General features: G+C 45.8%; 1 protein-coding gene across 3 annotated transcripts in view; it reads right to left on the reverse strand.

Moving 5' to 3' along the window:
* Window positions 1–14264: 14264 nt before the first annotated feature.
* The window catches only part of WDR59 (WD repeat domain 59), a 122274-nt gene continuing 111042 nt past the window's right edge, over window positions 14265–25496 (reverse strand). For all 3 annotated transcript variants that reach the window (XM_073015574.1, XM_007993624.3, XM_073015575.1), the window contains one exon: window positions 14265–15035. In XM_073015574.1, coding sequence (XP_072871675.1) covers window positions 14800–15035 — 236 coding nt within the window. In that variant the 3' untranslated portion in view covers window positions 14265–14799. The remainder of the gene's footprint in view (window positions 15036–25496) is intronic.

A 25496-nucleotide genomic window follows, 5' to 3' on the forward strand; every position in this document is an offset into this window, starting at 1 on the left:
TGGGATTACAGGCGCACACCACCACGCCCAGCTAATTTTTCTATTTTTAGTAGAGATGGGGCTTTACCATGTTGGCCAGGCTGGTCTCGAACTCCTGATCTGCCCACCTTGGCCTCCCAAAGTGCTAGGATTACATGCATGAGCCACCGCACCCAGCCCCTTTGTAAAACTTATCTTTTCAGCCTGGATCTACAACCATCATTTGTTGAGATTTTTTTCATCTGGATTCGATGCAATTATCCAGCACATGAATTACTATCTCAGCTCTCTGGCTTCGACCCATCTTAGAAGGATATGTTGTCTGTGAACTGTGAATGTCCCCACCAGGGGAGCTACACATTCTTGCCATTAAAACAACGTGCTAGAGCAAAAGAAGTCAGGCTCACCTATAGGAGAGCTGGGTTCCAATCCTAGCTTCGTTGTTCTTCCTGTGAACTGCAGCAAAAGTCTCTGAGCTTTATTCTCACCGAACTGTCAAATGAGCTTTGTCTCTGATAGGGCTGGTGTGAAGGTCAATGGTGAAATACACAGAAAGACATGAACCTGGTTTCAGCTCGTTTTTATTTTTTATCTTTTATTGCTTATTTCAGTTCTGCCTTTGTCCTCCAATGCTGGGCTCTATGTTGTTGGAGTCCCCCTACTACCTTACTGACCAAGCTCCTGGATTTCATGTGACCACATCCATCTTCCTTATTTATATGTGCATTGTAACTATGTTTCTCATTTTAAAATGTAACTTTAGGCCAGGTGCAGTGGCTCACACCTGTAATCCCAGCACTTTGGGGGGCCCAGGCAGGCAGATCACTTGAGGTCGGGAGTTAGAGACCAGCCTGACCAACATGGAGAATTATTATTAAACCCCCTCTCTACTAAAAATACAAAAAATTTAGCCGAGCATGGTGGTGTGTGCCTGTAATCCCAGATACACGGGAGGCTGAGGCGGAGAATTGCTTGAACCCAGGAGGTAGAGGTTGCAGTCAGCCAAGATTACGCCATTGCACTCCAGCCTGGGCAACAAGAGTGAAACTCCATCTCAAAAAAAAAAAGAAAGAAAAGAAAAAGAAAATGTAATTTCAAGTTAATGTGTAGAGCTCTGATTTTAGCAATAATGTGTAAGACACGTTCATGCCCAAGAAGGTGAGAGGAAGGATTTCAAACAGCTTTTCTGATGTTATGTTTGTCAATCACTGCATCGACAAATCCAGAATGAATTACAAGTGAGCGGATCTTTCATTTCACAACTAGCAAAACGAGTGTAGACTAGATGGAATTAACTCTTACCCTTATCTGCATTTCAGATGGATGATGCACTCACCTGCACTAGGTCTCTGCTGCCACCTAGTGTTAATAATTTCTCAGTTTTAAAGACGTCAATGTTCAGGAAGAGATGAATGTTCTAAAGATTACACCCTCAGCTCTAAAAATTACTCTGAGCTCTTGCAGCCATCTCTTACAGGATTTCCAATTGTTTCAAAGCCTTTTGTGGGAAAAACAAGAAAGAGTGTATCCTCTATTTATACTGCACAAGCAACCAGTAGCTTGGGCCAGTTAATGCTGAAAGAACTTTCAATACGGAAGTACCCAAGGTGGAGAGAAATGTTCTCCCGAATGGCAATTCAGGCCCATGACAGCAACGAGCTGAGTTCAGTGAAAAAAAGAGCTGCCATTTCTATTTCATTGTTTTTCTCATCCTTTATATTGTATCTTGGATTCACATAGCAAAATAAAGGCAGTAGTTAGAGATCGTGTTGTAATTTATGTTGCTGTAAGAGAAAAACATTTATGATAAAAGAGCTGGGTCCTCATGTCCATGGTTTTCTTTCTTTTCTTTCTTTCTTCTTTCTTTCTTTTTTTTTTTTTTTTTTTTTGACAGAGTCTTGCTATGTCACCCAGGCTGCAGTGCAGTGGCTGGATCTCGACTCAGTGCAACTTCTGCCTCCCGGGTTCAAGTGATTCTCCTGCCTCAGCCTCCCGAGTAGCTGGGATTTCAGGCACACGCCACTATGCTTGCTAATTTTTTTGTAGTTTTAGTAGAGACGGGTTTCGTCATGTTGGCCAGGCAGTCTCAGACTCCTGACCTCAGGTGATCTGCCCACCTCGGCCTCCCAAAGTGCTGGGAGTACAGGCATGAGCCACCGCACCCGGCTGTGGCTGTGGTTTTCTTATGTTTTCTAGTTAGCACACCGTGAAAACAGCTTATCCATGGGCCTTCCCATATGCTAATAGGCATTCTCTCTGATGGCAGCAGTGGGATTTTCTGATATCTGGTTTGGGAGGATATAACCAGTCTCCTGAGATTAGTTGTGTATTTCCAAAGTGATGGCAAACATGGTTGTCCGCTATTCCTGAAAGTTCATATTGCTTTTCAACCGCAAGTGTAACTGGAAAATAATTACCACTACCATAAGGGAAATATAGAAAGAGAACTCAAAATAGAACACAAACTAGAAGATAAGGCTTGGCTCTGTGTCCCCACCCAAATCTCACCTTGAATTGCAATCCCCACGTGTGGAGAGTGAGGTCTGGTGGGAGGAGAATGGATCATGGAGGTAGTTTCCCCCACGCTGTTCTCGTGATAGTGAGTACTCAGGAGATCTCATGGTTTTATAAGTGTTTGACAGTTCCTCTTACACACACACACTCTCTCACCTGCCACCATGTAAGATGTGCCTGCTTCTCCTTCCACCATGATTGTAAGTTTCCTGAGGCCCCAGCCATGCAGAACTGTGAGTCAATTGAACCTCTTTCCTTTATAAATTACCCAGTCTCAGGCAGTTCTTTACAGCAGGGTGAAAACAGACTAATACACTAGATATGCTTATTATTTAACATCAGACAACCCTTCTAGTAGTGGCAAACCAGGGCTGAAGTCAGTCCGACTGAGTCTACCACCTAAATATCGGACTCTTTCCGCTTCTCTCCATTGCTACTCCTTATCAAAAAGAGTTTCACTCACTACTGTTACTCCCTTTACTCAAAGGAAAGACAAAAATCTTTACCATGACCCGCACAACGAGCCCCGAGTTTCTTTGCTTGTCAGGCAAGGGAGCACACACCATGCATGGCTCGGCCAGAAGAGAGAGCAGCTGGGGTGTTGGTGTGTGTGTCGGGGAGTGAGTGTGCTAATGAAGGATCAAATCCTGCTCCCGAGGTAGGACAGAATGAGCCTACAAGCCCCTGTGCAATTAGTCAAAACAAGTCCCACTGGCCCAGTGCAGTGGCTCACACCAGCCCTTTGGGAGGCTGAGGTAGATAGATCACTGGAGCTCGAGACCAGCCCAGCTAACTTGGTGAAACCCCATCTCTTCTAAAAATACAAAAATTAGCTGGGCATGGTGGCAGGCACCTGTAATCCCAGCTACTCAGGAGCCTGAGGCAGGAAAATCACTTGAACCCAGGAGGCAGAAGCTGCAGTAAGCTCTGACTATGCCACTGCACTCCAGCCTGGGTGACAGAGTCACTCTGTCTCAAAAAAAAAAAAAAAAAAAAAAAAAGAAGTCTTCAGTTACATCCAGAGAGGTTCTAGCACAGCTAAGTTGATGTTCAAAATTCATAGTTATTTATCAGACCCAAGTGTGGTGAATCACAGTATCCAGCTTTTTTTTTTTTTTTTTTTTTTTTGAGACGGAGTCTTGCTCTGTTGCCCAGACTAGAGTGTAGTGGCGCGATCTCGGCTCACAGCAACCTCTGCCTCCTGGGTTCAAGCGATTCTCCTGCCTCAGCCTCCCGAGTAGCTGGGATTACAGGCATCTGCCACCGCACCTGGCTAATTTTTGTAGTTTTAGTAGAGACGGGATTTTACCATTTTGGCCAGGCTGGTCTGGAACTCCTGACCTCGTGATCCACCCATCTCGGCCTCCCAAAGTGCTGGGATTACAGGCTTGAGCCACCGTGCCCGGCCCACAGTATACAGCTTTTAAAAAATAATTACACTTTTTATTTTGATAGAATTGTAGATTCACATTCAGTTTTAAGAAACAACACAGACAGCCAGGCACAGTGGCTCACACCTGTAATCACCAGCACTTTGGGAGGCCGAGGGAGGCGGACTACCTGAGGTTGGGAGTTTGAGACCAGACTGACCAACATGGAGAAACCCCATCTCTACTAAAAATACAAAATTAGCTGGGCGTGGTGGCGCATGCCTGTAATTCCAGCTACTCCAGAGGCTGAGGCTGAAGAATCGCTTGAACCCAGGAGGCGGAGGTTGCGGTGAGCCGAGATGTCGCCACTGCACTCCAGCCTGGGCAACAAGAGCGAGAGTTTATCGAAAGAAAGAAAGAAAAGAAAGAAAAGAAAGAGAGAGAGAGAGAAGAAAACAGACACTCTGTGTATGCTTTGCCCAGTTTCCCCCAATGGTAACATCTTGCAAGACTACAGTACAGTATCACACTCAGGATATTGACATTCAGACAATCCACCCATCTTCCTCAGATTTCCCTGGTGTTACATGCACTCCATGGTGGGTACTTAGTTCTGTGCAATTTATCACACGTGTAGGTGTGCACTCACCACCACAATCAGCATATGAAAAGGTTCCATCCCCACAAAGGTCCTTTGTGCTGCCCTTTTATAGCCACACCTCCCAACCTCCTGACCCTGCCCACCGCTCATGACCACCCAACTCTTTTCCAGTTGTAACCACCCAACGGGTTCATTTGCCTGCTGCCCAGACAGAGCCCATTTATCAAGACGGGGGAACTGCAATAGAGAAATAATTTAATTGGTGCAGAGCTGGCTGAACAGGAGACTGAAGTTTTATTACTCAAATCAGTCTCTCCAAAAGCTCAGAGCCTAGGGTTTTTCAAGGACAGTCTGGCAGGCCAGGGTGCTGCTGACTGGTTGGGGGTGCAATCCTAGGAGTGTGGAACACAGTCCTTGCACAGGCTGAGTCTGCTTCTGGGTGGGGTCACAGGACTGGCTGGCAGGTAGGAATGGAGCCATCAATAGTCAGAAGTGCAAAAACCTGAAAAGATGGCCAGGCATTGTGGCTCACACCTGTAATCCCAGCACTTTGGGAGGCTGAGGCAGGCGGATCACTTGGTCAGGAGTTCGAAACCAGACTGGCCAATTTTTCTATTTTTAGTCGCTATTAAAAATACAAAAATTAGGCTAGGTGCAGTGGCTCATGACTATAATCCCAGCACTTTGGGAGGTTGGATCACGACTTCAGGAGTTCGAGACCAACCTGACCAACATGGTGAAACCCCGTCTCTACTAAAAATACAAAATTAGCTGGGCATGGTGGCACATGCCTGTAATCCCAGCTACTTGGGAGGCTGAAGCAGGAGAATTGCTTGAACTCGGTAGGCAGAGTTTGCAGTGAGCCAAGATTGCGCCATTGCACTCCAGACTGGGCAACATGAGCAAAACCCTGTCCTCTCCCTAAAAGGTGGCAGTAATCCCAGCTATTCAGGAGGCTGAGGCAGGAGCATTGCTTGAACCCGGGAGGCGGAGGTTGCAGTGAGCCAAGATCACACCACTGCCTGGGCAACAAAGTGAGACTCCATCTCAAAAAAAAAAAAAAAAAAAAAGGCCTGAAAAAACATCTCAAAAGACCAACCTTAGTTTTTTTGAGGCGTTTTTGAGACAAGGTCTCTCTGTCACCCAGGCTGGAGCGCAGTGATGCAATCTCGCTCGGCTCACTGCAACCTCCGTCTGTCTCCTGGGCTCAACCGATCCTCCCTCCTCAGCCTCCTGAGTAGCTGGGACTACAGGTGCGCACCACCATGCCCAGCTAATTTTTGTATTGTTTATAGAGATGGTGTTTTACCACATTGCCCGGGCTGGTCTTGAACTCCTGAGCTCATGCGATCTGCCCACCTTGGCCTCCCACAGTGCTGGTGTTACTGGTGGAGGGTCTGGACTGCAAGTTTTCCAGGTTCTTGGCATTCTGAACAAAGAATTGGATCAAACGCACAAAGCAAGGAAAGAATGAAGCAACAAAAGAGATGTACTGAAAGCACACTCCACAGGGTGGAAGCAACCCAGAAAAGAGGCTCAAGGGCTCCAGTTACAGAATTTTCTGGGGTTCAATACCCTTTGAGGTTTCCCATTGGTTACTTGGTGTACACCCTGTGTAAATGAAGAGGATATTTCCTGTTATTGCTGAAGTGTTTCCATTTGATTTTGTTCAAGGAAGCCCTTAGGGTCCCTACTTCCAGGCCCTATTCTCTTGCCTCACTGGTATTATAGGCTTGAGACACTGTGCCCAGCCCCAATCTTAGTTTCTACAATAGTGGTGTTATCTGCAGGAGTAATTGGGAAGTTACAAATCTGGTGACCTCCAGAATAATGGCTGGTAATCATTTATGTCTATATCGTAGCAGAATTCAGGCTCTTCTTATCCTCCTAACCTGGTGGTCTTCCATTAGCTTTACAAAGGCAGTTTAGTTTTGGAGAAGGGTTATTATTATTTAAACTATAAACTACCTGTCTCCCAAAGTAGCTTGGCACAAGCCCAGGAATCATTAAGGGCAGTCTGGAAGTTAAAGGCAAGATGGGGGTTTGTTAGATCAGGTCTCTTTCACTGTCATAATTTTCTCACTGCTCTAATTTTTGCAAAGGCAGTTTCACAGCTCTAGAGTTTTGCCGCTTCAAGAATGTTATATAATAACAGTTATCAACCAGGCGCACTGGCTCACGCCTGTAATCCCAGCACTTTGGGAGGCCGAGGTGGGCGGATCACCTGAGGTCAGGAGTTCAAGACCAGCCTAGCCGACATGGTGAAACCCCCGTCTCTAGTAAAAATACAAACATTAGCCAAGAGTCAGGTGGCAGGTGCCTGTAATCCCAGATACTCGGGAGGCTGAGGCAGGAGAATTGCTTGAATCGAGGAGACGGAGGTTGCAGAGCACAGTGATCTCACCACTGCACTCCAGCCTGGGCAAGAGTGAACCATCTCAAAAAAAAAAAAAAAAAAAAAAAAAGGTCATGTGGAAGGTAACCTTTTGGGGTTGGCATTTTTTAAACTCAGCCTAATTCGCTTGAGAATCATCTAGATTGCTATGTGTATCTGATGATATAAGGGTGAAGAAGAAATTACTCAGTCAGCTAGTGTGCGTATGGGAGTCCTCGGTAAGGTTTCCTTTTTAACGAAAAGCAGCTCCCAAATCATTTTCCTTTCTAACAAAGAGCAGCCTGTAAAATCGAGCTGCAGACATAGACAAGCAAGAAGCTTGCACAGGTGAATGCCGGCAGCTGTGCCAGTAAAAAAGGGCTACCTGGGACTAGGCATATTCAGCATGGCGGCTCCATCTTCCCTTCTCTTTGCCAAACCACGTGTACAGTAAGGAAGAGACAGCATGGCGCAGGCCAGGCAAAGACCCCATCTACATAATAAGATTACGGTGGGGCCACCAGCTTCCTCGTGTGCTAAACGTCACACCTGGTCCACCCAATCTGTGGGTCCTATGTAAACCAGACACTGCCTCCTCAATCCTGTCTATGAAATCTGGTGCACTCAGCCTCGGGCCAGAATTCCCACTCGGTGCCCGCCTCTGTCACAGGAGACAGAGCTATTTTCTCTTCTCTTTCTTTCGCCTATTGAACCTCCGCTCTTAAGCTCACTCCATGTGCATCCGTGTCCTTGATTTCCTTGGCATGAGGCAATGACATGCCAAGACATGCCCCAGACCACAACACTGCTTCATTTCTGGGGCTGACTCCCTTTTATTGCTGAGTAGCATTCCACAGGACAGAGGCCAGAGTCTGTTGAACCATTCGCCTACTGACGGACATCTGAGAGAGTTTCAGTTTGGGGCTATTACAAATCTGCCGTTTGAGTCTTTGTTTTCTGTGTTTCCTGTTTCTTGTTCTTCTGTTTCTTTTGTCGTGCCTTCCTGTGCGTAGAAAGACTCGCCCTGACATAGAAGCTCCTATGCTCTTTTTCTTTTTTGAATATATATTTTTAAAATATAGACATACGGTCTCACTATGTTGTCCAGACTGGTCTGGAACTCCTGGGCTAAAGTGAGCTGCCCACCTCGGCCTCCCAGAGCGCTGGGATTACAGGCGTGAGCCACCGTGCCCGGCCTCCTGTGTTTTTTTTTTTTTTTTTTTTTTTTTTCCGAGACGGAGTCTCGCTGTGTCACCCAGGCTGGAGTGCAGTGGCCAGATCTCAGCTCACTGCAAGCTCCGCCTCCCGGGTTTACGCCATTCTCCGGCCTCAGCCTCCGAGTAGCTGGGACTACAGGCGCCCGCCACCTCACCTGGCTAGTTTTTGTATTTTTTAGTAGAGATGGGGTTTCACCATGTTAGCCAGGATGGTCTCGATCTCCTGACCTTGTGATCCACCCGCCTCAGCCTCCCAAAGTGCTGGGATTACAGGCGTGAGCCGCCGTGCCCGGCCTCCTGTGCTCTTTCTTAACTCTAGCTGTTCTCTCTCCCTGGGAAGCAGTGCTGAGGCTCCCCATACCTTCTTCATAAGGAAATGGCTTTTACCTCTTTTTGCCTTGTGTCTGTGTTTTCCTGATTTGTGAAAATAAAAATAAGCCCTACTTATGGAAATCATATGGAGACAAGGCAGACAGAACAAAATAGTAACAATATTTAAAGTGCTTCTATAATTGCAAAAAAAAAAAAAAAATCAAGACATAAAAATCTTTTCTTAAAAATGTGTGGGTCAGATAGACCTGAGTGTGAGTTGAGACACTGCTTTCCTTTCCTGGGTGTGATACTGTGATTTAAAAAGAAATGTACATCCGGTCTGTGCCCTGGTTCCTGACATAGAGCTCCTCAACCCTGTCATTTCCTGAGCAATAGGGCTGCTAAGAGAATCTTCTGTTCTGATATTTAGCCTTTGATCTGGGTTCCTAACACAGAGCTCCTACGACCTTTGTAATTTCCTGAGTGATAGGAGTGTCTGACACAAAGCTACTAAATCCCTTGGAATTTGGTGAGAGGAACGGCTTTTGTTCTAATGAGTGGACTCTTGGTGGCTTCTCAGCCAGCCTCAGGATGGGGGCTGGTTGCCAGGGGAACCAACCCTGTGTGACTGTCCAATGTATCGCTTCATCTGGCTGCCCACCTGTATCCTTTTAAGGCCCTTTATAAAACATGAGGAGCCAGGTGCAGTGGCTCATGCCTGTAATCCCCGCACCTTGGGAAGCTGAGGCAGGAGGACTGCTTGAGTCCATGAGTTGAAGACCAGCCTGTGCAACACAGACCCCATTTCAATTATAAAAAAAAAAAGAAGAAGAAGAAGGAATACACAAATAAATGCAAGCAAAGTGTTTCCCTGAATTCGGCACATCTCCTAGTGAAACCGGAGCAGGGTGTCATTGGAACCCCCAATTTAGAGCCGGTAAGTCAGAAGCACAGGTCACACAACCTGCGACTTGAGACTGGCATCTGACGTGGGGGCAGCGTTGTGGGGGTTACCCTCAGTCTGTGGGATCTGACACCATCTCCAGGTAGATGGCATCACAACCTGGGATTTGAGACCGGCATCTGAAGTGGGGGGCATCACAGGCTCCACTAAGAAACTACACACAGCACCCCCAATGCCACGCTGTCTTGTCCCGCTCTTCCTCATTGAAAACACCCTTCATATGAACTCAGCCAAAGCCACCTCCTCTGCGCAATCTCGGCCCTTGGTAGAGTTTCTTCTTTCCTTGGAGGCCAACAGCACGTTTTGGTGTAAGCACTTACATACTTAAGTTTCCTGCTAGACTCCGCCTCCAGCAGGCCAGAGACCACATTCTGTATGGTTCATCTTTGCCCAAGTGTCTATCCTCATGTCCAATACTTGATGAATTGTACCAGACCTTCTCAGATTTGAGGAAGAAATACTAAATTAGTGATATTGTGGCAACATAAACTTGCCAATGTGACAGAATGCCAACATGGGAGATTTATTTCTGATTCTGACAAGACCATTAGATTCTAAGAAGGATGTAGAAACCCAGGTGTTTCCCCCATGCCCGGGACCCGCCACTGGGTGCGTGAATCATACCCCATGGCTGGTGCCACTTTGAGGGTGGGCACGCAAAGATAAGACATAAGAAGAGGGTGTGATTTGTCACCCTGCTTGCGGAACTATTTTGCTACAATTAGCAAAACCAACCCTTTAAGAAATTGTTCAGGGGCCAGGCACGGTGGCTCATGCCTGTAATCCCAGCACTTTGGGAGGCTGAGGCAGGTGGACAACTTGAGGTCAGGAGTTCAAGACCAGCCTGGGCAACATGGTGAAACCCTGTCTAAAATACAAAAAATACAAAAAATTTAGCCAGGTGTGGTGGCGCATACCTGTAATCTCAACTACTCAGGAGGCTGAGGCATAAGAATCACTTGAACCTGGGAGATGGAGGTTGCAGTGAGCAGACATCACGTGCGCCACTACACTCCAGCCTGGGCGACAGAGAGAGGCTCCATCTCAAAGACCCCGACCCTAGGGTGGCTATAGCCTAGGTCCTCTCCTGTGTTCCTGCTGCACTAAACCACTAAAAAGGAGTTGGCTTTCTCCCCAATCCTGTCAGCCACCTAGGGAACCACACTGAGTAAGGGAAGGAGCTCCCAGCAGGTGAACTTGGCATCTTCAGACTGATGCATTTTTATATTAAATTAAACAAAACATAGTTGGCTGGGCATGGGTGGCTCACATCTGTAATCCTAGCACTTTGGGAGGCCGAGGCGGGCAGATCACTCAAGGTCAGGAGTTCCAGACTGGCCTGGCCAACATGGTGAAACCCCGTCTCTATTAAAAATACAAAAAACGGTCGGGCGCGGTGGCTCAAGCCTGTAATCCCAGCACTTTGGGAGGCCGAGACGGGCGGATCACGAGGTCAGGAGATCGAGACCATCCTGGCTAACACGGTGAAACCCCGTCTCTACTTTAAAAAATACAAAAAACTAGCCGGGCGAGGTGGCGGACGCCTGTAGTTCCAGCTACTCGGGAGGCTGAGGCAGGAGAATGGTGCAAACCCGGGAGGTGGAGCTTGCAGTGAGCTGAGATCCGGCCACTGTACTCCAGCCTGGGCGACAGAGCGAGACTCCGTCTCAAAAAAAAAAAAAAAAAAAAATACAAAAAACAGCTGGGCGTGGTGACACACGCCTGTAATGCCAGCTACTCAGGAGGCTGAGGCAGGAGAATCGCTTGAACTTCGGAGACAGAGATTGCAGTGAGCTGAGATCTCACCAGTGCACTCCAGTCTGGGTGACAGAGCAAGACTGTCTCAAAACAAACAAACAAACAAACAAACAAACAAAAATTGTTAAAAGCAACATCGATTCTATCTATGTGACATTACCAAGGAAAACATTATACCATTTGTGTCTTGGGGGCTTAGGGACAGGAACAAATAGTCAACCTGGTGGTTGCCCTGAGGATTGCCCCTTCCCCCATCCTTTCCAGTAGCCTGCCTGAGCAACCTTTTGTTTCTGGTGCACAAATAAGACTCCTGGGCCTGTTTTCTTGCAAAGGTACTTTCAAACATAGTTTGTATTGCTTTTATTCATTCGTTTATTTATTTATTTATTTTGAAACAGAGTTTTGCTTTGTTGCCCAGACTGCAGTGCAGTGGCACAATCTCAGTTCACTGCAACCTCCGCCTCCCAGGTTCAAGTGATTCTCCTGCCTCAGCCTCCCGAGTAGCTGGGATTACAGGCAACCGCCATCACCCCCGGAAAATTTTTGCATTTTTCGTAAAGACAGGGTTTCGCCATGTTGGCCAGGCTGGTCTTGAACTCCTGACCTCAGGTGATCCACCCACCTCAGCCTCCCAAAGTGCTGGGATTACAGGCGTGAGCCATCCCACTTGGCCTTATATTGCTTTTAAAAACAAACCAACCAAAAAAGACTCAGGTGCTTGTAATCATCTATTCTGCGGCTGAGAGAATATCGGCCAAGGCCCATAACCAGACAACCAACCTGTTTCCAAACATGAATATTTTAAAAATATTAGACATTTGTTCTGGTAACTTGGAAATTCAAAAGGAATTTCCATATTGAAGGAAGACATTATGTAATATTTTAAACTTGAAATTTCTTCACACCCATTATTAAGGTTTTTCAGTTTTGAAAGCCAATGTTCCTCTAACAATAAAACAAGAAAAACATCTCATTCTTGATGGGGACTGATAGGGACAGATTTTTACACTAGCGTGAGCAGTCACGAACAGGAAAAGATTGTTCTCTGCCAACGGTGTGATTTCACTGAGGAACACAACAGATCCTTTCTCTCCGTGTAAATCACCCAACCTATTCTGTGATCACTATTACAACATAATTTGTGTGTGCAAATTCCTGGCTCGGCCTCCTCCTGTCATGCTCCCAGCAGGCCCCCCTGCTCACTCTACTGAGACCCTGGCACCTCATCTCAGACCAGAGCCCAAAACTAAACCTCTGGTTCCACTGCACAGGACCTAAGTTCTTTCTTATATCATGAAGTTTCATGTCCAGTAATATAGGCGACGAGGTGTAAGCTTCATTAAAAAAAAAGAGTTCTGAAAATGTTTTTGACTACAACTTTCAGTAAGAAATGAGTTTACACTGTGATCCGGTGTACACCTGTGTACACGTGTGCTGCACACTCATAAACAAGTTACACAAAACATTTTCCTTAGTTATGTATGGTACATTCTGATCATTTTTCTCCTACACCGTTTCATTGTTTTAAATGCTGATTTTCCGCAGTAGATCAATGTCACAATCCACTAATGGGTCCTGACCTGGAGTTTGAAACACACGAATACACAATACTCTCATATTATGGGACATGTTCTAGTCCCTAAGTTAATCTACTTGGAACTGTAACATTCTAAGAAACAGAAATAGATATTTCAATATAAATAATAAAAAAGATTTCTTTTCACTGGCACATACAAAATGTGAAGTTGAAAATCATTCTGAAATTAGCCAGGCGTGGTGGTGCACACCTGTAGTCCCAGCTACTCAGGAGGCTGAGGTGGGAGGATCACTTGAGCTCAGGTGATAAGAGGCTACAGTGAGCTATGATTGCATCATCACTCTCTAGTCTGGGCGACAGAGTGAGACCCTGTCTCTCTCTTAAAAATAAATAAATAAATAACTTAAAAAAAAGAAAGTCATTCTGAAGAATTGGTGGACACAGGTGTTACAACTACTCAGAACACAGGCAAACAAACGGAGTTTGCAAGAGAACCCAAAGGAAGAGTGAGGGCACTCACTGGAACCCAGCCCATCTGAACAGAGGCAAGGAAGACTGGTTTACTGACAGGGTCTCACTCTTTGCCCAGGCTGGAGTACAGTGGTGCAATCAAGGCTCACTGCAGCCTCGACCTCCTGGACTCAAGTGATCCTCCCATCTCAGCACCCCAAGTAGCTGGGACCACAGGCATGTGCCACCACAACCAGCTATTCTTTAAAAATTTTTTTTCTTTTTTTGAGACGGAGTCTCACTCTTGTCACTCAGGCTGGAGTGCAATGGCATAATCTTGGCTCGCTGCAACCTCTGCTTCCCAGTTCAAGCGATTCTCCTATCTCAGCCTCCCCAGTACCTGGGATTACAGGCGCCCACCACCATGCCCAGCTAATTTTTGTATTTTTAGTAGAGATGGGGTTATACCATGTTGGCCAGGCTGGTCTCAAACTCCTGACTTCAGATGATCCTCCTGCCTTGGCCTCCCAAAGTGCTGGGATTACAGGCATGAGCCACCATGCCCGGCCTATTTTTAAAATTTTTTACAGAGATGGGATCTCCTTATGTTGCCCAGGCTGGTCTTGAACTCCTGACCTCAGGTGATCCTCCCACCTTGGCCTCCCAAAGTGCTGAGATTACAGGCATGAGCCACCACACTCAGCCTATTTTTTAAATTTTTTGCAGAGACGGGATCTCCTATGTTGCCCAGGCTGGTCTCGAACTCCTGAGCTCAGGTGATCCTCCCACTTTTGCCTCCTGAAGTGTTGGGATTACAGGCGTGAACCACTGTGCCTGGCCAAGAGAGACTTTTCTATCCATGCTGCACAGCAATCTCGTCCTCCTTCTGCTAGAAGAAATAAGAGGACTCTTGGGGTTGGGAAAAACCTTAAATGTCAAATTCTATTTTCTCCTGTCAGATGACAAAAGTAAATCAGCATTTCCTTTAAAAATCAGAGCACTGACTTTGGTCCTATTCAAAATAGCTACCTGTAATTAGAAGTAGGGTAAAAAATGATTCACCAAAATGTTGTTTAACTTTCTCTTTTTTTTTTTTTTTCAAATAATTACTAGAATTTTATTAGCCAAGGGATAGCAGCTGGAGGAGAAATAACAAACAAAAAAATACATCTTAAGAATCCTTAAGTACAGTGCATATTTACAATTTAAGTGTCATATTTTAGAAGGCCACTGTCCATCAGCTCAGTAAATGTACCAGCTTCTAAAACCAGAATGCCATAGGCCCATTTGTTCATTCAATTCCGACCCACTGTCCTCGGGCTCAGGAGACTGTCTTTTCCATCTGACTCTGGTCTCTCCACTGGCATCAGGAGAACACCGCTCGGTGGTTTAAGGCTAACACCTTACAGGGTAACATCGGCCTGGAGCCAGGTGCTGTTCTCCATGAAAACCTCCCCTTTGGCAGCTGAGCCGACAGAGACCACACACAAGTGCAGCTCTGCACTTCTCCCCTCATCTGCCCACAGTGACATCCACGCCAGGTAGCCAAACAGAAGAGAAGGCAAAGGCCCACCAAGAGCTGACACTGCACAGTCCTGAGGGGACCATCCTCCCGTCTCACTGGGGACGAATTGAGGTTCTGGAGCCTCTCCCCTGACAGACAGCTTGTCAGCGGCATTTATGGGTCATCTGGGATTTCAGACAACACCCGTGGTCTGTAGGTTCAGAAAGTGCTTTCAAGCAGGCAGTGGCACCCACACCCAGTGGGACACACCTCCTGGGTCCGAAACCACTCCATCATGTGGCTGGTGTGGCCACCGTGCCCACAGGTCAGGCAGAAATTGGACGATCCCCGCACAGCCACATGGCAGATGGCACACTGGAACGTGAAGCCTTTGCAGATGGCACACTGCGTGCCACGGACCTCACTCCGGCAGTGGCTGCAGTACACGCCGAACTCTGGAAATGGGCAGGGATGGGCAAAACAAGAGGCAGCATGAGTTTAGTTCTGAAAAAGGAAACTGGGGCTTGCCAGGAAGAAGGACATCTTCCTCTTAAGACTCCGGCAGATTCTTAGACCAGTGATTTGCATTTTCTGTTTTTTTGGTTTTTTCTTTTTGAGACAGAGTTTCACTCTTGTCGCTCAGGCTCGAGTGAATGGTACAATCTTGGCTCACTGCAACCTTCACAGCCCGGGTTCAGGTGTCCTACCTCAGCCTCCCGAGGAGCTGGAATTACAGGCGCCTGCCACCATCCCTGGCTAAGTTTATATTTTTAGTAGAGATGGGTTTCGCCATGTTGGCCAGGCTTGTCTCGAACTCCTGACCTCAGGTCATCCACCTGCCTTGTCCTCCCAAAGTGCTGGGATTACAGGCGTGAGCCACCGCGCCCAGCCCATTTTCTGTTTTTTGTTTGTTTGTTTGTTTGTTTTAAATCAGAACTCCTTCTGAGCCACTGCACCTGGTTGAGTACTGTATTTTCTCAGGGGTCCCACGTGGAAACCCAGTGCCCCACAGCAGGGGGCAGCTGCATCTGATGCCTCTTCCCACCCCGACGGCTGGCAGGGCCTGCCACGCAGGAGATATTGAACAGGTGAAAGAACTGAATGACTCAGTAGTTAACGCTTCAGCAGAGGGCAGACTGGTTTTACCAACGCCCGCTACTGCCCACTCGCCACTGGCCCAAGTCAGGACACCACGGTGCTGCTCTACCGCCGGGCAAGGACTCATTCCACTGGGCTACCCCGAGTGAAACCTGCTGTCTACTCTGCTGGCAATAATCTCCTCATCAACTGACCCTCCCGCCTCTGCTGGCCTTTGGATGAAAGGCCATTTCTTACTTAAGTCCTCTGACTGCAGGGGCAGTGGGGTGGGGACTGGGCCCCATCACCGCCTCCAGACCATGACCTTTCTGCTGGAGGCCAACGTCATCCAGCTTCACTAGCCTTTCCCCCTTTTCTCTGTGTCATCTGCGGACATTCTGGAGACGCCCCCATTCACTGAAGACTTGTTCTCGGCTCTCAATTTTCTCTCTACCCCAGATCTTAGCACAATCCTGGAGGTCTCCCAAACCTACACCACTAACCCTGTGCCCATCTGGCCATTCAGGTCTTTGCCCTCGTCCCTAACCCACCACCACTAACCCTTTGGTCCACCTGCCCCTTTCGAGCTGCAGTTTGCCCTTTGGCCAACCTCAATTACATGGACTCACTTTATAAAAATCACTTATTTTGCAAATGCCTTCAATTCCTTTGCCCATCTCCTGTACCACCTGGCAAAACCTCTACCCTGGATGAACCACATCACCTGCCCACTCCATGCCTGCCCACAAGAGGCTGAGCAATCCTGCAGAAAGGCCCATGGTCAAGAAATGCATCTCACTTCATACACACGATCACCAACAGACACAACACCTAGCCCTGCACAGAGCCTATGTTCCCTTCTGTCCCCGAGATGGTGACTTCAGGCCTCCGCCACATTCTGCAAACTCCTCCCTCAGGCCTTTTCTCCCCGCTCCTGCACCTGCCGGCCTCTCCTCTCACTTCCCCCATCATTACACCAGGCATCTTCCAATCTCCCACCTCTCCTTCCCTCTTACAATGGAGGGAGGGTCCTTTCTTCCAGAACTGGCTGCTCTGTTGAATGACAATTGGTGATTAGAAAAATACGTCAGTAAAAGCTCCTCTGATATGTGGTACCTAAGGGCATATTTTATGATAGTCCCAATTAAGGCAGATCCTGAGACAAATCAGACTAGTTTGATAATTTTGGTTTAAAAATAGCTACGTCTTCTCCCTCTAAGCATAATTTTTTATATTATGTACAAACTTTGGTTATATTCTCATGAAAAGCCTAATTAGTTGAAAACTCTCAAATTTTCATTACTGGTTTTATTGGCCAACATTTAACATTAAGAGAATGTAAATATTGTGTGTTCAGGTAAATGTAATTCTAATGTTTAAAAGGGTTTGTTCTTTGGTACTTGAGATAACTGTAAACTTAATTATTCTCCACATCTATCTGGGTAAAATTATTAAAATGTCATCTCATAGTATCATTAATAATTGTGTTTCTCTACAGTGAATCAGATTAAATACAGTTTTCAAGATCCTTATTAACTTTAAGACCCTGAACTAATATTTCATTTCATTAATTAGTGAATGATCTTTGGGGGGATCTGGACAATTTCTAAGGAGATCTAAATTCACAAAGACAGAAAACACAAAAACCCCAGGACGTGCTCCCTTGCCTCTTCCCAGTATATACACAATGGGATGGCTCAGCAGACGAACCAGTTGAGAAGGATGGGTAGACGTCCGTGGGCCTTGCTGGTGCGCGCCTCCTCTCACCACTTTAGGGCATACAAAGGGATGTGGAATGTGTTCCCCAAACAGAACGGGCAAGGTGTCTCACATCTGGTTGCCTTTAGAATTTTCCCTGACAATCCACTAATAGTGTCGGTCGCCAATGGTTCCAGGTTTTCTCTGGGTCTCTGAGGGAAGAAGAATGACTCCAGGAGGCTGGGGCTATACTAGATACAAATTGCAAAGCAGATACCACTTGCAAGTATGAGATATGAATCTATATTCAAAATAATTGATGTGTTCTGTTAGTTCATCAAAGAAATGTTCCAGTTTTATTAAAACGATCAATCAATGTGGTGAGGGTATTGTCTTCCTGAATGTGCTGATAAAGTTAGTATATTTTAAAGTTAAAATATTTAAATTTGCTGGTTTTGCGTACATCTCAAAACACACACACGCACACACAAACACACAAAGGTATCTTAACATTTTTAAACAAAATCAAATGATATAGACTTTAAGAGGAAAAAAACAATACTTCCTAAGAAAACTGTTTAGTGACGAAGAAAATGTCAAATGTGATTCTGTGCCAGGATAAGAGGGTTCCTTACAGCACCAAAATAATCTCACTTGACAGCTGGTTAATTTCTGGTGCTTTTTGTCATGCTTTTGAATTACATTAAACAAAAATCTACTTCTGAAAAGTCTAGGGTTCTTAATTATTTGCTGCTGTGTTTATTTATTTTTATTTATTTATTTATTTATTTATTTATTTGAGATGAAGTCTCGCTCTTGTCACCCAGTTTGGAGTGCAATGGTGCGATCTCAGCTCACTGCAACCTCCGCCTCACGGATTCAAGCGATTCTCCTGCCTCAGCCCCCCGAGTAGCTGGGATTACAGGCGCCTGCCAACATGCCCGGCTAATTTTTGTATTTTTAATAGAGAGGGGGTTTCACCATGTTGGCTAGGCTGGTCTCGAACTCCTAACCTCAGGTGATCCGCCTGCCTCAGCTTCCCAAAGTGCTGGGACTACAGGCGTGAGCCACTGCATCCCGCCTGCTGTGTTTATTTTAAATATCATCATTCTGAACCAAGTATGTTACAATGTCTTGTCTTTAGGCATGTAATAACTTATGCTTATATCAAATCACCTCTGACAACTCTTTCTCAAACTGCCTTTTCCCAAATTTGGAAAAATAAAGCTCTCACTGTCTTCTACACGTGTCGGCTACATGTAGAACTCTCCAGATGACAAGTGGCCAACACTACAGATTTGTTCCCTCACTATAGGAAGGAGGGAAGCCAGAAATGACTGGGAATGTCTGGCATTCTCTATACTTTTCATAGTTTAGCATTATTGTAAAAGCTCTTGTATTTGTTAAACCCACAATATGAGAAATCAAATAGGGAAGTTCAACCTCCCTGGGGAACTTTACTCAAGTGCAAGATTATTAATGGGAATTTTTCCACAACTTCTTTCAAGATCAATAGAAGGATACTCATGTCTGTTACAAAGACTGGCATATCTTTCAACAAATTTATTTTTTAAACTTACAGTACTTGGCCGGGTGCCGTGGCTCTCGTCTGTAATCCCAGCACTCTGGGAGACCGAGGTGGGTGGATCACCTGAGGCCAGGAGTTCGAGACCAGCCTGGCCAACATGGCAAAACCCATCTCCACTAAAAACATAAAAATTAGCTGGGCGTGGCGGTGCACACCTGTAATACCCGGAAGGCTGAGGTAGGAGAACTGCTCGAACCTGGGCGGCGGAGGTTATAGTGAGCCAAGACTGCACCACTGCACTCCAGCCTGGGCAACAGAGAGAGACCTTGTTCCCCCCACAGCACCCCCTCCACAAAAAAAGAAAACAAAAGTAAAAAGAAAATAGAGTACTCCTTTCGTTTGGCAGTAACCTTACAAACGTTTTACGGGATGAATTAAAAGAGCCTGGAGATTTGTCAATATCCTCAGAGTCCAAAATATTTTAGTGTTGGGGAATCACTCACTGAATCCTTAGAAAATGATTACGTGTTTTTCTGCTCCATACGATACTGTTATCATAAACTAGCCAGAGCCATTTCGCATTATTGCCAATTGCCAGTTTCTGCTTTTGCCTCACACTTGCCTAAAGTCACCTGCTATAAACAATAGGTCAGAAATAGAAACTTAGAGAAGACATGTCAAAATAAAGCCTCTTTAGGCACTAATAAAGGTACTCTTCACTACTGATATTACTGAAGAGATTCCTGAATACCAACTTTCCAAATAAGCTGACACTAGCCAGAAGCAGTTTCTCATGCCTGTAATCCCAGCACTTTGCGAGGCCGAGGTGGGGGTATCACTTGAGCCCAGGAGTTTGAGACCAGCCTGGGCAACATGGCGAGACCCCATCTCTACAAAAACATTTTCTAAAAAATGAGCCGGGCATGATGGTGTATGCCTGTGATCCCAGCTACTCGGGAGACTGTGGTGGGAGGGTTGTTGAGCCTCGCAGGTCGAGGCTGCAGTGAGCTGTGATCATGCCTCTGCACTGTAGCCTAGGTGACAGAGTGAGACCCTGTCTCAAAAACAAACAAGTCAAACACCATTGCCACCAGGAGACACTTGTCAGGCTGTGGAATGGATCAGGATTTCTAGGACTTTTTGGTTCAGAAGCAGATGACTTTAGTGAAAGCAGATGGGTAGAGAATCCAAGATAATTAGAACAAGAATTACTTAGCAGGGACTGAATACAACTGATGGAAAAATTTAATTCTGGCTAATGATCTATTTTCTACTAGAAAGGAGAAAACATTCTTCCTTTTTCTTGCTCCATCTCTACCCCTCAGTTTAACACATTGTAAACAATGAAATGAAACACTCTGGCAATGGTATCTTATTCCAATTACCTTCAGGAGGAAAAAAAATCCAAAGAAGATCTTAATATAGACTATAAGATACCAAATCATTAGGAAAACCTTAGAACAATAATTCCATAGGAAATATCATATGTTGATTAACCTCATCTGCAGAAGTGCTCAGAACAATGGGTAAGTACCACACAAAGGCCTTTTCTTTCCATGACAAAATATTTATACAGGTTCAGTGAGTCTGCTGGGGCTGGGTGTGGCGGCTCATGCTTCTAATCCCAGCATGCTGGGAGGCTGAGATGGAAGAATCACTTGAACCCAAGAATTTGAGACCACAATGGACAACATAGTGAGACTCTGTCTCTATTTTATAAAAATTTAAAAAATAAAAAATAAAAGAAGCTGCCCTCCTCCTTATCACGATATACATGGATACATAAAATTTACAGCCAAGGTCGTGCCCAAAACATCACATTTAGATTCAAATCTCATTTAAATTAGGTATGATATGGCCAGGCATGGTGGCTCACGTCTATAATCCCAGCACTCTGGGAGGCCGAGGCTGGCGGATCCCGAGGTCAGGAGATTGAGACCATCCTGGCCCACATGGTGAAAGCCTGTCTCTATTAAAAATACAAAAAAATTAGCCGGGCATGGTGGCAGGCGTCTGTAGTCCCAGCTACTCGGGAGGCTAAAGCAGGAGAATGGCGTGAACCCGGCAGGCGGAGCTTGTAGTGAGCCGAGACTGCGCCACTGCACTCCAACCTGGGCGAAAGAGCAAGACTCCATCTCAAAAAAATAAATAAATAAATAAATAAAATAAATTAGGTATGATAAGTCATTATGAAGGGGAAGAGATTGCTTCATATGTGGACATGAAGCCCACAAGTCCTCCCAGGAAACTTCTTTGGCTTAGGGAATCCCAGCCTTGCACAAAGTACAGATGTCATTTCCTGACAGGCCAGAAACATTGACTACCCTGAGGATCACAGGTAAGGGCACAGGACGACAGGATAGGTTTTACCAGTGAAACTTGACAGGGATGAAATGAATCATTCTTGGGTCCTAACAGACAAACTCCATAAAAATACTCCCAGCACATACAACACTCAAAGCATGATTCCAAGACTTTTCAAAACTTCCAGGAGGAAGCGAACTCCAAAGGTGCAGGATCATATGGCTTCAGTTTGTCAACCATACAACAAAAAGTCTTGTGTATTAATCAACACCACCTATTACACAAAAGTAAATAAAACTGGCCAAAGAAATAAGACGTTAAATTAATATACTGAATCAATAAACTGCTGAACGAAATTTAGGTGAGCAGCTCTGTGCCTCTAAGGAGGGAATTCTCCCCATGAGGAGGCTGGGAAAGCAATCGCTTTGCTCTGCCACCATTAAGACCAAGCACATCACATACCACAATCAGAAACAAAAACAAAAAAATCATCTTATATCCTGAGACTTTCTTTAAGGGAATACTCTATCTAACAGTATCCCCACAAAATGAATGAAACTATGAGCCCCATCTGTAAATACTGAATCCCAATGAAACTAACTTTGTCCCTCAAATTTGCTATGCTGAAGTCTGTGGATATGGGATGATCAAGGAGGTGGAGGTTGCAGTGACCCGACATTGTTCCATTACACTCCAGCCTGGGTGACAGAGCGAGACTACATCTCAAAAAAATAAAATAAATAAATAAAAGAAAATATTTCTTTTACTGCTTTTGTCTGTGAGTCCATCTTTTACAATCCTGCCCTGCTTTATAAACCTTGTGACATTGCTTTTATTGAAATTAGGATACATTACTCATCCTTAACTACCATTAAGTCTTCCTGAGTTTGTATTTCAGACTCTCTGACTGCACTACAGACATCTTGACCCGCCAAACCACACTTTTTATTTCTTTGTACATCCCACAGAATCCAGCATGACACTTTATAAAAGCAGATGTCAATAAGGGTTTAGCTGACTGATGGGCTGATACATCAGCTCTGTATCTCCATGATTCATATGTTTTCCTGAAAACTAAGTTTTAAAAGACAAATTGCTCCAGGCCATCATTAATCTTTTCCTGAGATACTTTCATACATTTAGATGCTCTGAAAAAATATGTTGCCCACATAGCATTTTGTGTCTTTACATTTCTTCAAGTACATATACCAACATAATCTCTGTTAAAATAATCCTTGAAATTCACTACCTAAACCTACATATTACTCTAGTTTGTTTCTTCAAATAGAAACTACCAGGTATGGTGTCTCACATCTGTACTCCCAGCACTCTAGGAGGCTGAGGCGGACACATCATTTGAGGCCAGTAGTTCAAGACCAGCCCGGACAACATGGCGAAACCCCGTCTCTACCAAAAATACAAGTGGTATTTGTATTGCATTTTACTATCTCAACTAAAAATTCCTGTTAATTGTATTGTATTTTAGTGTCTCTACTAAAAATACAAGTGGCATGGTGGCAGGCGCCTGTAGTCCCAGCTACTTGGGAGGCTGAGGCATGAGAATCGCTTGCACTTGGGAGGCAGAGGTTGCAGTGAGCCGAGATCGCGTGGCTGCACTCCAGCCTGGGCAACAGAGAGACACTCTGTCTCAAAAACAAAAAAAAGAAAAGAAAAGAAAAGAAAGGAAAAGAAACTATACCTACACAATTGAAAAGAGTTAAATCATTCTACGCATCTTATTACAAAACCCAGCATTCCCTGCCACTGCCCACCTCATCGCTCCCTAGATGAAATCCTTTCCATTCATTTAACTGTTTCTTTTTTGTTGTTGTTTTTTGCTTTCTTTTTTTTTTGAGATGGAGTCTCACTCTGTCACCCAGACTGGAGTACAGTGGCACAATATCGGCTCACTGCAACCTCCGCCTCCCGAGCTCAAGTGATCCTCCTGCCTCAGCCTCCCAAGTAGCTGGGACTATAAGCACGTGCCACCATGCCTGGCTAATTTTTGTATTTTTAGTAGAGACAGGGTTTTACCATGTTGGCCAGGATGGTCTCGATCTCCGGACCTCGAGATCCGCTCATCTCAGCCTCCCAAAGTGCTCGGATTACAGGTGTGAGTCACCGTGCCCAGCCACACCCATTTTTAATCTCACTGTCAAGCCACGTCCAGAGGTCCCTGAGCCACATGAGGGTTCTGCAGTGTGTTTTGTGCTTCTGATAACACTTCAGGGTTCAGCTTTATCAGGCCCTGCAAAATCAGCTGCCACTAAGCTATCCACTTCGAAGATCCCAAATTTTATTACCAACATTACTTCTTGTACAGTTAGGCTTTTTAGAAGAGCTCTGTACAGACATTTTGGCGGGGTCCTGGAGAAGAGGAAATCAGTGTATGTTTAGTCCACTACATTTGGCAGCCTTCCACTTCATTCTGTACAACACCTCTCTCTGCTCAGTCCTGCTTTTCCTCAACACTCACTAGGGTCTCATTCTAACTCTCTCTGCCTTGTTCTTCCTCTAGGACCCAAGCTCCAGGCATCGGTTTCTCTCAAGGCCCAGCGCGGGCGCCCTCTCCCTGCCCTCTTCCTTCCCAGCCCCAGCTGGGTGGGTCAACACACCCATTCCCACAGCTGGAATGCCATCCACATGCTGGGATCCCCAAATTCCCAGTTCTAGCCCCAATCTCTCCTCTGAGAGCCCAACTCACATCCAACTGCCTAGGCAACTTCTCCAGTCCGATATCTCACACACATCACTGACTATCCCAAGCTAAGCCCACAGCGTTCTTCCAGTCGTTTCCATCTGGGAAGCTGGTACTGCCATTGACCCAGTCGCTCAAGCTGAAAATCTAGGAATCATCCAAGTTTCATCTCTCTTCCTGATCTCACATCCAAGTTATAAGTAAGTCACACTGAGTCTAACTCTACAATATATTTTAACCCATCCATCATCTCTCTCAAACTCCAGCAATGCCATCCATAGACCAGGCTGTCCACCTCTGACCGCTACAACGTCTCTGAACAGGCTTCCGGCTTTTGCTCTGCCCTCCTCCCATCCTTTTCTCATAGGAAGGCCATAGTGACCCTCTTAAAACACAACCCAAGCACGTTGCTTACTTCTTATGCCCTTGGAAGCTTATCATTGGACTTGGATACAATTGAAATACTTTTTTTTTTTCCAGACAGAGTCTTGCTCTGTCACTCAGGCTGGAGTGCAGTGGCATGATCTCGGCTCACTGCAACCTCTGCCTCCTGGGTTCAAGCGATTCTCCTGCCTCAGCCTCCCAAGTAGCTGGGATTATTGGTGTGCGCCACCACGCCTGGCTAATTTTGTATTTTTAGTAGAGACGGGGTTTCACCATGTTGGCCAGGCTAGTCTCAAACCCCTGGCCTCAAGTGATCTGCTGGACGTGGCCTCCCAAAGTGCTGGGATTACAGGCGTGAGTCACCATGTCTGGCTGAATCCGAATTCTTTTTTTTTCTGAGACAGAGTCTCGCTCTGTCGCCCAGGCTGGAGTGCAGTGGCCGGATCTCGGCTCACTGCAAGCTCCGCCTCCTGGGTTTACGCCATTCTCCTGCCTCAGCCTCCTGAGTAGCTGGGACTACAGGCACCCGCCACCTCCCTGGCTAGTTTTTTATATTTTTTAGTAGAGATGGGGTTTCACCGGGTTAGCCAGGATGGTCTCGATCTCCTGACCTTGTGATCCGCCCATCTCGGCCTCCCAAAGTGCTGGGATTACAGGCTTGAGCCACCGCGCCCAGCCTGAATCCGAATTCTTTACTGCAACTTACAAGCCCCTGCCTGACACAATCCTAAGTATTCTACACTCTAATTTGATACCGCTCTTCTCCCCACTGTACTCCAGCCACACCGCGCCACCTTCCTTCACTTGTTCACAACAATAGTCATTTCCCTGGGGCCTGACCCTCAGTGTGGGATGCTCTTTTCATCACTCTGCACTGATGGCTCCATGGTTCCTTTAAACCTTCAGACCGCAGCTCCTTGGAGGCCTTCCTAACACACCTCAATTCCTCTTTTAAGATTCTCCCTCTCTGTTCTCCCTGCCCCCACATCGTTTTTGTTTGCTTGTGAATATTTATTTGAAATTATTTAATATCCCCCCCCATTCAGTTGTAAGCTCCATGCAGGGAAGGAATGTGTGGGCACTGTGCCTAAGAGGAGTTGGACACATAGAGGAATAAATGAAGAAATATCCATCCCTCTGATCCACGCTGGAGTACTGTATATAAATTACTTCTATTGCAATAGAAATTTCATCCTGGACCAGGCGCCATGGCTCACACCTGTAATC

The sequence above is a fragment of the Chlorocebus sabaeus genome, chromosome 5 (genome assembly GCF_047675955.1).
Source record: "Chlorocebus sabaeus isolate Y175 chromosome 5, mChlSab1.0.hap1, whole genome shotgun sequence".
Lineage (NCBI taxonomy): Eukaryota > Metazoa > Chordata > Mammalia > Primates > Cercopithecidae > Chlorocebus > Chlorocebus sabaeus.